We start from the raw sequence: 15,305 nt of genomic DNA on the forward strand, positions 1-15,305 counted from the left end.
TTGCCACTAGGTGGCCACCAGTTCCCCTTGGCCACGCCTAGGGACTTGACCCACATCCTGAACCACTGACCATGGCCAGTCTTTTTTTATGCACACAGGAAAGCGTTTTATATGAACTTTCTCATAGTTTATAGATATTTTTTAGAAATCTGAATATCGAGGAGAATGAAGTGGGGACAATGGCTCCCCCCAGCAGCAGCCGCATGATGGCTGGGTCTGAAATCCCAGATGGACCCTGCCTGATGTCCTTGCAGCTGCACGTGGGGGACAGCGTGCCCATCGTCTTTCTCTTCCATGGTTTTTACAAGTGGTCTTCCAAGGGTCAGCATTTCCCCAGCTCTGTCCTGCGCTTCACACTCCCAAGACTGCCTTGACCTTAATCTCGTTAAGGCCTTCTTGACATCAGCCAGTTCCCTGTGTGCCCAGTTCTTTTCCCTGCCCCGCCATGGCTGTCTTCAACCTGGCAGAGGAGGAAGGCAGGTACCTGATCCCTGAGCCCAGCTCTCATCTGTTGCTGGAGTCACCCCACAGAGCCCACCTCATTGTCTCTGGGAGACCCTGCAGAGATCACACATTTCCTCATTTCTCAGAACAAACCAGTGAATTGGAAAATCATACCCATTTTTAAACCAGGATCACTCAGTACTGGAGTTGTGAATCAAACCCATGTGACTCCAAAGGCTGTGTTTTGGGTTGGAGGGTGCTTTGTTTGATACAGCACCCCTGCTCACTTCCCCCTGTGGTAGCAAGGAAATCCTTTAAAATCATGACTCCTCCTGAAGGCGGTGGTAATGCACTCCTTTAGTCCTAGCACCCGAGAGACAGAGGCAGGAGGAAATCTGTGAGTTCAAGGCCAGCCCGGTCTACAGAGCGAGTTACAGGACAGGCTCCAAAGCTACACAGAGAAAAACCCTGTCTCAAAAAAATAAAAATCATGATTCATGATCTGGCCAAACATAGCTGGTGCCAATGGCTCTGCCAGGTTCCTTATCTTGGGGGGTATGAGCCCGACAGAAACGGAGAGTACCTGGGCACTTCACGGTGCCTCTGCCTCCTCGTAGGCATGATGAGTATGTGCCACCCAGCCTCAGAAGGGGCCAAGTGGACTCCACACTGAGCAGTTCCGGTCCTATGTAAAGGACTGACTGCTGGGGCTTCCTGAGTCTTCAATGATACCTCTGCATACCCCCAGCTGCCATCTTGTCACCCCCTGTCCCATCCCCAGTACGTCCTGTAATAAAATTAGAGCGTCTAAGGAAACTTGGTGCTTTTCCTTTGAGCAGGATGTTTGGTTTCATCCTTCTGAGGTCTGACTGCTGCCCTATTGGGAGATGGGCAAGGATGGACATTTGAGCTGGACTGTCTTTGGAGCCTTGTCTGTCAGCAGAGGGCTTGAGTGACATGCCTAAGGTGAGTTTGTAATAGAATGATCAAATATACCAAAGAATCTGATATTTGGTGTGGAGAGTAGTCCTAAAGTTAAATCTCTTGTCTTAGAAGCAGAGCCCATGACAGGCATTAGGTAGTTACAGGAGGAAAGGCACCTGGATAACAGTGCTTGTTACCAAGACAACCTGAGTTCAGTCCCCGAATCCCACGTGGTGGAGAGAGCCAATTCCTAGTTATCTTTTGCTCTCCACATGGGCACCACAGCTCACACACATGGTGGGGAGGGTGTAGGGAGAAGGAAGACCTGTAAAAAGAAGGCTTGAGTCAGAAGAGGGCAAGGAGAAAAATGTAGCACCAGAGTGTCAACCAATGCCTAGCCATCTGCAGAGAAGGGCTCTAGAACACAAACCAGCCTTTTGTACTGGAATCACTTTGACTAGTGTGGTGAGATAAAGCCAGTTTCCAGATTAGGGATTGATTATAATCATTATATGGGGACCAGTGCAAAATGAAGTGCAAGAAAAATGTAAGACACATTTAGTCAGGTGCTAGGCAGTGGCTTTGTCACTGATAGACTGTGCAACAGTCATATCCTACAAAATCAAAGGCGCTGAGAAACTCGTGGTGTCAAGAACTTGAATGGTGCTCCATCTGTGTTTAGATGTAAATGTTTACAATTGTGATACAACTGCTCTGGGATTCAGCACCAGTAGCAGCTATGCAAGTTTGCAGCCTGGAGCAATAGGCTACACCAATTCCTCTAGGTGTGTAGTACACTACATTAAGTAGGTGTGTGTAAGTACACTCTATCTATAATGTTTGCGTAACTCGGTCACCTAAGGACACATTCCTCAGAGAGTACCCTTTCTTCAGCAGTGCATAACTGTAATTTCAAGGGGACAACAATAGAGAAATAAAGCATGCATGGGCGTAGTAAGGCAGGTCTGGGCGTAGTGCCCGTTGTGACTGCATCGGGCTGTCCACCCACGAAGCCAACAGATTTGTCCCTGGCAGATGGGGATTGCAGGCTTTGGGACCAAGGCAGTGCAACTGTGAGTCAGGCAAAGCCATGTACTGAGGGCAGAAAATGAAGTGTGTCCCGTTAACTGGATGCCATGGAGACCGGCAGCGTGAGCTTGTGAGCTTGGAAGGAGTCTCCGGCGTCATCAATCCACCCATCTAATCCATAAACTGAATTATGCAGCACACGTGTGTTTGTGTGCGAGACACGGGCTTTTAAATAGAAGGAATCCACTCCGAAGCACTGCAGGGTATGCGTCAAAGGCGAAAGCGTCCATTTTTGCTGGGGGCCGTTTGTCAGGGAACCAAGCAACGGGCCTGAGGGTCGACTAGACAAGCATGGCAGAAATGCCGAGACGAGGGTTCGGAGACTTGCAGCAGCAGTAAGGTCGACACCAACTATAGTAGGTGCTGAACTGCAACACTGCCAGACCACCGCTGTCCAGAAGCTTGTAGAGAATAAACGTGGGAAGCAACGAGGAATCGGAACCGAGGTCCTGCGGCTGAAAGCACCGGCTCAGCGCCCTAGGAGCAGCCCGCGCGGGGGGGCGGGGCCCGCGGAGGGGTGTGGCCTCCCGCGTGTGCCGCCCACTCAGGCCGCGGCCGCCCCGGCCCCTTGTTAAGCCCGCCTCTCCCGGGCGTGCGGCATGATACGCAGCGGCAAACGACTGCTTCCGGAGGCGGGTCAGCGGAAGTGGCGTTTGAGGCCCGGCCGCCTGCTGTAGTAGGAGGGGCTGAGGTGAGTCCGAAGCTTGAGTCTGAGGTGAACCCGGCGTCGGGCAGCGCGGCCGGGAGGCCCGCTGCCAGCGCCTCCGTCCCGGCGCCGGGGGAGCGCGTGATTGCTGTTCTCGTGCGAGTTCTCGCGGGAGGCGCCGCTGCCTGTGCCCCCTCCCCCCCCCGGCGGGGCCACTAGTCCCGAGGCGTAGTTGCCGGCCAAGTCACCCCGCCGTTGGGGTCGGCCCGGCCGTTAGAGCGCGCCCCGGGCTCCGCGCCCTGGCCGCGTGACGTTTCTGGGACCTGCGCCGGCCGGCGGGAGACACCGACCCGGCCCGTGGGTCCACGGGCCGCCGGACGCGCAGTGAGGACTCGGCCGACCTTGGTCTGGGCCGGGCGGGCGGGAGGCCGGGCGGGCGGCGGCGTTGACGAGGACGCCAGGCGTTGCCTCGGCTGCCCGTGGGACCCTCTCGCCCTCGGCGCGGGCAAAGTTTCTGCCGGCTCGGGGCCCTCGTGGAGCGCGGCGGCGCGGGGCGGGGCGGGGCGGCGCGGGTCTGCCGGGAGAGACGCGCTCACTGGGGCTGTGGCAGCGCCGAGGTGCGGAGACCGGGGCTCGCCTAGCGGGCGCGCGGGGGGGCGGGGCCTCGGAGCGAAGTTGGTGTCGCCCGCGGCGGTTTCTCACGGCGGAGCCAGCGCTTGCGGTGCCTGGCAGAGGCCGCGCTGTGGCCGATTGGCTACTTCATTTGTCTTGCGCGGCCTCGGAAAGCAACACTGCGCGATGCTTGAGTAGAGGGGCGGAGGGAACTGGGATGAGCTGGGCTAGGGTGCCGAGGAGGCGTGTTGGGAGCTGATGGCCGGGTGGCAGTGTGGCTCCAAAGCGTGCACTCGCCAAACAGTATTAGAGCTTGGTTTGGAGAGAGCCGGAAGATGGGGTCCGGCTGCTTGGTAGGCCCTGATGGCAGGAGGGCTGTACAGTCTAGCAGAGTAATTGAAGGAGCAGTTTATTAAGATCTGCCTTTGCCTGAGGATTAGATTCAGCTGGAGTCTCTGGAGATGAAGCAAGACAGGAGTAGCACAGTTAGATGGCATTCAGCAAGAAGGCTGGCACACAGGAAATTTGTAGGCTTCAACGGCGCTGCACATACCAGAACCTAGCCCAGACTTTGGGCACGGTCTTCTGTACTGAGTGACTGGCCAGACAAGTCCTTTCCTTTCTTCGTGTGTATCATAAGGTGACAATTCTGTCACAGTAGAAGAGGAACTCCAGCTCTCCTTTAAAAGATACTGCTCGTCAAATTCAGCTCATCCCTGTTCAGCACCAGACCTGGGTTCCCTAGTAACTTCTGACCCAGGCATTGCAAGCCCTCATGACAAGACCCTTGGTCTACCTTTTGCAATGATTTAGGATATTCTGCCTTGTTTTACAAGTCCCTCTCTTTCCTACCCTGTCCAAACTCGACATGGGGTCTTGAACTGAAGTCGACTCCTGTGCCCACCTGCCTAGTGCACCTCTTAATGATGCCCAGCCTTCCTTAGAAAAGTGTGTATTCTTGGTGTTCAACAGATACAATGCTCACTGATTGAACTTTAATGCCAGGGCAGCTGTGAAGAGTGCAGTCAGGATGACTGCTTTGTATGTTAACCTGAGAAACGAGTTTTTACAATAACACTCATGAGCAACTCTGTTTTGTGTTTTGTTTTTGTTTTTGAGGAAATAAGATCAGTTATTTAAAAGGGAGTAACTTTTAAATTTCATTAAGCACTTCAAGACCCACCTACCCCAATTTCACCGACCTTTAGGGTAGCCTAGAGTAGCAATTTTTCTCTTTGTTTTGTTTTTTTGAGACTGGGTTTCTCTGTGTAGCAGCTTTGGCTGTCCTGGAACTTGCTTTGTAGACCAGGCTGGCCTTGAACTCAGGTCTTCTGCCTCTCAAGTGCTGGGACTAAAGGTGTGTGCCACTACTGCCCAGCGAGTGTTGGATTTTCTTTTCCCCATTTTACAGATGAAGAAACCAGCATTCAAAAACATTAAGAAACACCGCTATAGAAGACTAAGCCAAAATAAAAAAATAAAAAAATAAAATAAAAAAGCTCTTGGGGCTGGAGGTGTGTTTCTGTGACAGAATGTTTCCAGTTGGGAGTAGGGTGTGCATTACAACCACTTAAATCTCTTTTCTCTGTAGCCCAGTAGACTGAAATTAGCATGAGTTGGCTGTTGATTCTTTCTTACCCACTTGCATTTTCAAGAATAAATGTTTGGGCTTGGATGGTACCCTGGGTTTTGCTTTCCTTTGAGCTTTGTAACTACCAAAGAGCTTTGCCTCAGTTCATCTTAGAGCCTGGAGGTTTCCCTGAGTTGGCCAAGCTTTCTCAGCAAATCTGGGTTTTGAAAAGCCAGTGATAAGTAAGGGCAGCCCTTGGGCTAGTTTTCTTCCTCTACACATTGGAGATGGTTTTAGCAGTGGCTTTGCAGAGGTTTGTTTTATGACTGTCAAGTCCCTACTCTGGTGTTTGTTTCACAGGAAAGATCTCATGTTCTTAGGAATGGCCTGATATGAAAGAGTCATACCTCCAGCTTTCCCAAGCTGCTCTGTGGGTGCCTTGTCCTTCAAGTGCAGGAGCTGGCTGAACTATCGGGAATGGAAGCCAATGTGGTAAGGAGTCCAAGGCAGGGGGCTTAGAGAGCTGAACTATACAAGGCCCTGAGATGCCAGTTCATTTTTTATTTTCACTGAAGCTCTGGAATTTGAGCAGCTGTCATCCTACTTCCTTTTTGGTACACTTCCTGAGTCCATGTTTTTATTTTTTTGTGCAAAAGAACATGAGGGAACCAGAACAGTCCATACCCCCAGCTAATTCCAGTTCCTTCTCTGAACCCTCCCAGCCACTGACTTTAGCTGCACCAGCTGTAGAAACCGGCCCTTACAATTGACTTGACTCACCTCTAGAGGAGGGAAGGCAAGAAACAGTAGTTAGACTCACTCTGAGGTTTTTGGGTTGTCCATCTCTTCCCTAGACTATCCCAATCTGGCAAAACAAGCCACATGGGGCTGCTCGGAGTGTGGTAAGAAGAATTGGGACCAATCTACCCCTGAAACCTTGTCCCCGGGCATCCTTTGAGGTGAGTGTACTGGAAGGATAAGGAAAGGAAAGACTCAGTATGGAATGTGGATGCTACTTCTGTGCAGAAGACATCTTGTTAGTTGCCAAGGCTTTTGCCTACTTTCCTGGTCACTCATTTCCTAAGTGCTTATATAAATAGATCCTGGTCATTGTGCCTTTCTGATTGTGTACAGACATGTGACCACAACAATCAGGCTTTCAGCTTGCTCATAAACTGATAATCTTTTATCCTTTGTTGCTGCTGCTAAGTGACTCAGATTTTATAAGCTTCCAGCAATGCGTTTTATCAAAGCAGGCCAGAAAGCCTTTGCTAAACCAAATCTCGAGATGATTTACGTTAGAGCTCTGAGGCATTTGTGCCTGGCAGGTCTATACATGAGTGCTGTGACTCTTGAGTAGACCTGCTTTTCTCACCAGCCCTAGGAGTGGGCCACTTAGCCTCTATTTTTAGTGTTTCTCTGTGGCCTCAAATCCCCATCCTCCTTTTTCTGTCCAAATATGGCCACTATATCACTGGCTGCTTGACAGGCTGACCTGTGTTACAGAGGCTTTAGCTTCCACTCTACAGCAGATTTCCTGTCTGGATTAGGTCTCTGAGACCTGCTTCTGTCATAGAAAATGAAATAATGTGCATTGGAGCCAAATGCTTCCATTAAAAACTCCTGGTGATGCTGGGTGGTGGTGGTATGCTGTCTTTAATCTCAGCACTTGCAAAGTAGAGGCAGGCCCTGTCTACACAGCAAGTTCTAGGACAGCTAGAGCTACACAGGAACCTGGTCTCAGAGGGAAAAGAACTCCTGATGAGGCATCTGCTCTGTGTTAGATGGCTAGGGTGGTGAGTATGGGAAACAGATATGAAAGCATGATGGCACAAAGGCGGTAGAAACACTTGCATAAAAGAATGTGGGCCTAGGGAGAAAGAGGTAGGGGTGTGTGTGTGTGTGTGTGTGTGTGTGTGTGTGTGAGAGAGAGAGAGAGAGAGAGAGAGAGAGAGAGAGAGAGAGATAGTGATAGCTGCAGTCAGTGTAGGAACTGAATCCAGAGTTAGACCTGGGATCAGGGTTGGTGTCAGGAGGCAGGATTGAGGTTAGAAGTGTGTGGTTGAGGGAATACTTTCTCGTTAACGCACACTGTCCAGAACTGTTAAGAGCATGGGAAGACCCTGAGTACTAGAAGCATCAGAAACAAGGGATGAGGCTGTGGAATGTGGCACTGGAAGCCCCACATTTAATTATACCCATTGTCTAGATGCTGCTGAACAAAGACAATTAAGGACACAGGCTCTTCAAAGGAATATAGATGAGTACTATTAACATTAGTGTATGGGGCTGGGGAGATGGTTCAGCAGCTGCCTTTCAGGGGACCCTGTCTGATTCCCAGCACCTGCATCACAGCTCACAGCTGTATGTAAACCAGTTTTAGAAGATGTGACACCCTTTTCTAGCATATGTGGGCACCAAGCATGCATATGGCACACAGACATAAGAGCAGGCAAAACATCCATACACATTAAGAGCAGGGGCATTCAAGACAGTCTCATTAAATTGCCTGATTTGTAGCCAGCAAGCTTTCCTCGATCAGTGCTGGATTAGGTGCCCCATTTTGCATTAATCCGATTAGCTCTCATCATGTTGTATAAATGTTTTAATTTTGCTTTTCGACAGACTCTGCCCAACATTTCTGACCTGTGTTTAAGAGACGTACCTCCAGTCCCTACCCTGGCTGACATTGCATGGATTGCTGCAGATGAAGAGGAGACATATGCTCGGGTCAGGTAGCTGAGGCAGTAGCTACTCTGCTGGTGATGAGGAACTTCTACCAGAAGTGGCACTCGGCAAGAAGGGTGTTTATGAGAGGCTAAGGCCAATAGGAATGAGAGCTGTGGGCTTAAAGGGAAGTAGCAGAACCTGTGGGATGAAGGAATTTAATCAGAGATACAGCTATCTCTTATCTAGTAAGATATTTTTCTTTTTCTGGTTCAGGAGCGATACTCGTCCCCTAAGACACACCTGGAAGCCCAGCCCTTTGATTGTCATGCAACGTAATGCCTCAGTGCCCAATCTGCGTGGGTCTGAGGAGAGGCTCCTGGCCCTGAAGAAGCCAGCCCTGCCTGCCCTAAGCCGAACCACTGAGCTGCAGGATGAACTAAGCCACTTGCGCAGCCAGATTGCTAAAATAGTGGCGGCAGATGCAGGTAAGAGCGCCACTGAGGATATAGTATGGCAGGCTGTCCTTTCCCCTGATTATTGAGCAAGATAAAGATGAGAAAAATTATAGTCTCTGATCCAGGAAAACATAGTCTCAGGGCTTTAGAGTTGACTTGAAACCCAGATATCCTGTAATATCCTTTAGAAGATGTCCACTAGTCATTTATTGATTGGTTTGATTAGGAACAAAATTAACCAGTGACATTGAACAAATTCCTTCTCTTAGCCACAAAAGCTAATACCCCCTTTACAAACATCTTTAATACCACATATCCCATGAACCCAAAGAACCCACTTTTCAATATAAGCATTCCTCACCAGCACCTTGAGACATATCCCCATAATTATCTGTCTCCCTCTCCTTGTCCTTTCTACCAGAGAACACTTCTCTATGCAGCTTTCTGCACACAATTAAAGCAGAGCCTTAAATAGAAGTAGAGAGGAGCCTACCTTAACCAGAGGCATAGACAACCAATAGGTAGATCTCCCCCAAGATGCTCAGTGGCTTAAAGACAGCTCCTAAACCTTATCAGTTAGTAGAGCACATAAAAGTTGTAGTGTGTGGGGCAGTAAGATAGCTCAGCTAGTAAAGGCACTTGACACCAGGCCTAACGACCTGAGTTCCATCCCTAGGATCCACATGGTAGAGCAAAGAACAGACTCCTAAATGTTTTCTGACTACTCTGTCGTAAACCTGTACCCACACACACATCCAATAAATAAATGCAATATATATATATATATATATATATATATATATATACGTGTGTGTGTGTGTGTGTGTGTGTGTGTGTGTGTATATGAATGAATGAAAATTAAGCCACAGAATATGAAAAAAAATCACTATAATTTCTTAGGAACTCTGAAGACAGTTGTCTCAATTAAAACTTGGAAGTTTTGCCAGGCGTTGGTGGTGCATGCCTTTAATCCCAGCACTCGGGAGGCAGAGGCAGGCAGATCTCTGAGAGTTCGAGACCAGCCTGGTCTACAAGAGCTAGTTCCAGGACAGCCTCCAAAGCCACAGAGAAACCCTGTCTCGAAAAACCAAAAAAAAAAAAAAAAAAAACTTGGAAGTTTTGTCTAGAGCCCTTCAAGCTCAGCAAAATTCAAAATATCAAGTTGAAACAATGTCACAGTTGAGAAAATGACAAATGTAGGGAATAGGCCTTGCTGGGCTTCAGTTTAAAACAGGGCTGCCCACCTCTAGCCCACTGTGTATTGAGAGCATTTAGGAGTCATGAGTTTGTAGGATGGGGTTTTCTGTCCTGGACACAACAAGAGCCAGTGGTTCTCTGCCTACTTGGAGCCCTCAGTGGGAAGTAGAATGGGGAAGGCTCCCTTGGGGAAAATTCCACCCTTGGCACTCTGGAATGTGAGTTCACAGAATGAGTGTGTTTGTGAGAAGATCATTGCGTATTGCAGCCCAATACCCATTATATCTATTGTTTTCTCTTTCAGCTTCGACTTCTTTAACGCCAGATTTCTTATCTCCAGGAAGTTCAAATGTCTCTTCTCCTTTACCTTGCTTTGGATCCTCATTACACTCTACAACTTCCTTTGTCATTAGTGACATCACTGAGGAGACTGAAGTAGAGGTCCCTGAGCTTCCAACAATCCCCCTGCTTTGTTCTGCTAGCCCTGAATGTTGCAAACCAGAACACAAAGCTACCTGCAGCTCGTCTGAAGAAGATGACTGCATCTCTCTGTCCAAGGCCAGCAGCTTTGCAGACATGATGGGCATCCTGAAGGATTTTCACCGGATAAAACAGAGCCAAGACCTGTGAGTATCTGGCAAGAGCTCTAGTGACCTTTTGTGGCTAATAATGAGTAATCGTGTTACTACATTCACAAAAAAAAAAGAGCACAGCTTCCATTTGTTCTGTTAAATCACCTCAACCAACTGTTAAGACTCAACAGCTAAGGGGCTGCAGAGAGCTCAGTGGTTAAGAGCACTGGCTGCTCTTCCAGAGACCCAGGTTCAATTCCCAGCTCCCGCATGGTAACTCACAAGTCTATACCTCCAGCTACAGGGGATCACAGACACATGCACCAATGCACATTAAAGAGAAAAAAAAAAAAAAAAAAACTCAGTAGCTTTTTAGTTTGCATACTTGTAGCTACCATGTTTCAACATGCTCTACCCTTCAAAGTTGGGAGATCTTATGACATACTAGTGTCTCAAACTAGTAGACTTTTTGGTGAAAGAATTTCATAAAAGGTTTTATTTTTCTGTAATTCCTTAAAAGGTTAGCCGGGCGTTGGTGGTGCACACCTTTAATCCCAGCACTCGGGAGGCAGAGGCAGGTGGATCTCTGTAAGTTTGAGGCCAGCCTGGTCTCCAGAGCGAGTGCCAGGATAGGCTCCAAAGCTACACAGAGAAACCCTGTCTCAAAAAACAAACAAAAAGGTTTTATTTTTAAATAAAATAGTTTGGGGCTGGAAAGATGGCTTGGTGGTTAAGAGCACATACTGTTCCTGCAGAGGACCCAAGTCTGATTCCCAAGACCAATAGTACAACCATCTATAACCCAGGTCCAGGGGCTCTCACACCCCTTCTGTGGGCACCTGTACTCATCTAATACTCTGGAATACAAAACCTCTAAGTTCTAGGACTTGAGAACCAAGCATTTTGTTTTGTTTTTGAGACAGGGTTTCTCTGTGTGGCCCTGGCTGTCCTGGAACTCACTCTGTGGATCAGGTTGGCCTTGGGACTCAGAGATCTGACTCCACAAGTGCCGGGACTAAAGGTGTGTGCTACCATATCCAGCTTAAGAACCAAGCTTTTAAGATTCATACTTAGTTCTTAAATCTGGCTGCCCACCAAAACTGCTTAGATTTGGGGTGTTGGTTGGTTTTTTGAAACAAGGTCTAGTAAACTTACCAAAGCAAAATGCCCAGAGAATGGAGCTGTGGTTGACTTGACTTTGCTCAAGCTTAAGGGAATTTGGGAGGCCCTGAGCAGGCCTGCAGTTTGAAGCAAGCTTCTCTCTGAGCCCTTTGAGAAACTTCCTGGCAGCAGACAAGCTCTAGAACTGTCTGAAATAGCCTGTACTTTGCAGTTTCTACAAATGTCCTGAGCCACTCCACAGAGGAGCTTGTTGTTGGAGGTTGGCCTTGATGGCAGGTACCTAGTATAGCTGTACTTGTTGGTGCTGGGCAAGAAACTGCCTAGTCACTCTGATCTTCCTATCTGGCCCATAAGGGCTCTTTGATCTTTGCCTTCCCACCTCACTTTGTTTTTGGTCAGCTTTAAGTCCTAGTCACAGTGTTCTAAAATGTGCCCCTTGTCTATCTCTCTGTAGCCCAAGCTGGTCTTGAACTTAGAATCCTTCTGCCTCTGCTCCCTGAGTGCTGGAAATAAAAAGTATTTGTCACCAGATCACCACCTCTGACCAAATTATACCCAAATTTTTGCTAAATGGACTCCCACATGTGTCCTGGTATCTTTTTCTCTAATAGAAGTAACTGACTAAGACTAGCTCATTAGCCAGGTTAGCTATAGTTCAGAAATGTGATAGACTCCTCCTTGTACTTTGAGATTTAAAGTCAATCTTGGTCTCTGTGTATTGCCTCAAAGTCCAGTAAACACCTCATGAGATGTGTAGACGTTAACAGCTTCAGACAAGTGGTAAATGTGTGCCTACTCAATGTAAATGTTTTGCTATTTTTACCTTATTAAGAAAAAAAAAAAAAAAAAAAAGCTTTCTTAAGGGAAGATGTTGGTAGGATATCTTAGCTCCAGAACAATAAGGATCAGAATGGCTGAGCCATTAGTCACTGCAGACCCTCTTGAAATTACACCAGAATTCCAACAAATTGATGGGTCTTATTTTATCCAATTTTATAGCCATATAAGGTATTCGGGGCTGGAGAGATGGTTCAGAGGTTAAGAGCACTGGCTGCTCTTCCAGAGATCCCAGGTTCAATTCCCAGCATCCGTGTGGCAACTCCAGTTCTGGGGATTCAACACCCTCACATAGACAAATGTGCACATAAAATAAAAAGTATTTTTAAAAAGAAAAGAAATCAAGAAACAGGCATTCTAGAAGCTGGAGAGATGGCTCAGCAGTTAAAAGCACTGACTGTTCTTCCAAAGGTCCTGAGTTATTCTCAGCAATCACATGGCAGCTCACAACCATGCATGATGCAGTCTTATGTGCATGTACACAGAGCACTCATACATAAAATACATTTTAAAAAATAGACATTCTAGTTAAGAGATGGGGTCCAGAAACACCTTGTTTTGTTTTGTTTTTTTAAAGAGATTTATTAGGTATACAGCATTCTGCTGGCCAGAAGAGAGCACTAGATCTCATTATAGATGGTTGTGAGCCATCATGTGTTTGCTGGGAACTGAACTCGGGACCTCTGGAGAGCAGCTGCTGTTCTTAACCTCTGAGCCATCTCTTCAGCCCCAAGAAACAGCTTGGTTTTAAAGGCCAAAGGTTGACTGTGACTCTATGTCCTTGTGTGCTGACTCTTCCCATAGGTGTGGGAACATGCACTGACAACTGCTTCACAAAATAGCTGTGAAGATTCAGGAGGTAAAAGTGCATAGAACACAACCCAGAACAGAGCAAGTACATCCTAAATACAAGCTCTTGTTGTGTCTCCAGGAGCAGGAGTTTACTGAAGGAAGAAGACCCTGCTGTGCTTATCTCTGAGGTCCTTAGGAGGAAGTTTGCTCTGAAAGAAGAAGACATCAGTAGAAAAGGAAACTAAACAGCACTGACTCTGTGGACTCAGTCTCATGCTCCTGAACTCCTTCAATAGCTGCCTTCCTTGCTGCAGATGTCTCTGCCTCAGTTAGAAGTCTGCAACAGTCTTGCCAACGAGCTAGGGCTTGGGCTGGAAGAGAAGAGCTGGACTGTGTTACTTGCACTTCAACCTTGACAGAAGCTAAGGTCTGTGATTTGAGATGAGGCATTTGTCACAGGTAATTGGGTAGGGTGGAGTGTCTAAGGTGACATTTCTTGTTTTTCCTCGTCTGTGTGAAAACCGGCCCTAAATGAATGACTCCGTTCACTGCATTACTCTCTAATTGGTCTCACTGGACACTTTGTGCACAGCTGTCACTCTGAGCAGCTTCCTTGCAGCACCACAGGCTAAGGGGTGTGGCTGTTCATGTTCATAGGGATGATCTTATGCTGCTCCATCCTAAACCTACACCAATGCCCAGCAGTCACCTTTTCCTCTAGCTATAGCAGTCAGGCCACTGGACCAGCCAATACTTGGCTGCTGCAGGGAGGCCTGGGCTATTTTTTCTTAAACATATTTTATAAAACTACAACCAGATCTATCCTCCAGGGCCTCATCATCATCAACCAGTTCCATTGGTTGAATTTTTTTTCTTCCGTGGATTTAAGTCTAGGAAGAAGTAGGGAGAGAAAAGAACATACCATCCTTCTTCTAGGACAGTAACGATTTCTCTGGGTTGGGCCAAGACTTTATTTACTGCATCATGCATGACTCAGGTGCCCTCGGGGCCCTTTTCTCTATGGTATGAATACTGTGTGTCTGAGTTGAAATACTACCTGACATTAAATGAAGGATTTGGAGAAATGGTGCATTTTCTTTGTCCATCTCTAAGTTTTGACCACAGTAATCTTTGGGGGAGGGTTCCTGTTAAATTATATAAGGTATGTGAGCTTTCTTAAACTCCTGACTTGTTTTCTTGCTCTTAACCCAGTGATTCTCAACTTTCCTAACATACAGTTCCTCATGTTGTGGTGACCCCTCAACCATAAAATTATTCTGTTGCTGTTAAGAATCATAATGTAAATACCTGATATGCAGGACACCTGATATTCTATTCCCAAAGGGTTGTGACCCACATGTTGAGAACCACTGCCTTGGGAAAAATTTTCCTGGGGTTAAAGAAATGGCCTAGAAGTAAAGATCATTGGCTGCTCTTCCAGAGAACCAGTTGGATTCCCAGCACCCACATGGCTGTTCACAATCATTTGTTCGTCTGATCCCAGGTATCTGACAGTCTTCTGGCCTTGTAGGTACCAGGCACAGACATAAACTCAGACAAAACACCTGAGCATCTTATTCTACGGGGTTTTGTCTTCCTTTCCATAGAAAATTTCACAAAACTCCTAAAAGCAATTCTATTTGATAACATAATGTGGTTTGCACATACTATTTAAGCCTCAGATGTCAAATTTGTGAAGAAACTGGTACAGGAACAGTAGTACTCTAGGTAGAACTCAGAACAGTGACACCAGTTACTATTTAAAAAAATTGATGACCCGAGTTTGGAATCCATATAAAGGAGAAATAATTCCTGGAAGCTGTCCTCTGGTGTGGCACATATACTTGCACTCACAACTCATAGTGTTGCCTTTTCTTTTTGAGCAGGATATCTGTTTTTTGAGAGAGGGTTTTTCTGTAGCTTTGAAGTCTGTCCTGGCACTCACTCTATAGACCGGGCTGGTTTCGAACTCACAGAGATCCACCTGTCTCTACCTCCCAAGCGCTGGGATTAAAGGCGTGCGCCACCACTACTGCCCAGCCGTGTATGTCTTAGGGTTTTCTTAATTGTTGTGAAGAGACACAATGAGCACAGCAACTCTTACAATTAAAAACATTTAATTGGGGTGTTTCACTTACAGTTTCAGGGGTTCAGTCCATTATGATCATGGTGGGGAGCATGGCAGCAGGCAGACATGGTGCTGGAGGAGTAGTGTTACATCTTGTGGACAACAGGAAGTCGACTCACAATCACAGAGGAAAGCTTGAGAAAAAGAATCCTCATAGCCCACCCCACAGTAACACACTTCCTAATGGTGCCACTCTCTTTCAAACCAACACAATGTCCTTGTAGCTCAGACTGGTCAAGTACTCACT

The 15,305-nt window shown here is 47.3% G+C and overlaps 1 protein-coding gene across 6 annotated transcripts; it reads left to right on the forward strand.

Moving 5' to 3' along the window:
• The first annotated feature begins 3,109 nt into the window (after positions 1–3,109).
• Positions 3,110–14,018, forward strand: Mtfr1l (mitochondrial fission regulator 1 like). Of its 6 annotated transcripts, XM_035439525.1 has the most exons (8): positions 3,175–3,487; positions 5,127–5,229; positions 5,646–5,777; positions 6,140–6,244; positions 7,911–8,020; positions 8,229–8,440; positions 9,912–10,233; positions 13,070–14,018. In XM_035439525.1, exons 3-8 carry the CDS (start codon positions 5,763–5,765, stop codon positions 13,173–13,175), a joined length of 870 nt encoding a protein of 289 aa, XP_035295416.1. In that variant the 5' UTR covers positions 3,175–3,487; positions 5,127–5,229; positions 5,646–5,762; the 3' UTR covers positions 13,176–14,018. The 6 variants fall into 6 exon arrangements, with proteins under 6 accessions (XP_027255451.1, XP_027255456.1, XP_035295416.1 ...); XM_027399650.2 differs by lacking the exons at positions 3,175–3,487; positions 5,127–5,229 and adding an exon at positions 3,110–3,148; XM_027399655.2 differs by lacking the exon at positions 5,127–5,229 and having other exon boundaries at positions 3,172–3,487; positions 12,943–13,074.
• The last annotated feature ends 1,287 nt before the right edge of the window (positions 14,019–15,305 follow it).

The sequence above is a fragment of the Cricetulus griseus genome, chromosome 2 (genome assembly GCF_003668045.3).
Source record: "Cricetulus griseus strain 17A/GY chromosome 2, alternate assembly CriGri-PICRH-1.0, whole genome shotgun sequence".
Taxonomy (NCBI): domain Eukaryota; kingdom Metazoa; phylum Chordata; class Mammalia; order Rodentia; family Cricetidae; genus Cricetulus; species Cricetulus griseus.

Bases quoted from the DNA above. Each gene is read 5' to 3' on its own strand.
- Mtfr1l (XM_027399650.2), top strand. The intron at 8,441-9,911 runs GTAAGAGCGCCA...TTTCTCTTTCAG, and splicing joins AATAGTGGCGGCAGATGCAG to CTTCGACTTCTTTAACGCCA. The intron at 10,234-13,069 runs GTGAGTATCTGG...TTGTGTCTCCAG, and splicing joins ATAAAACAGAGCCAAGACCT to GAGCAGGAGTTTACTGAAGG.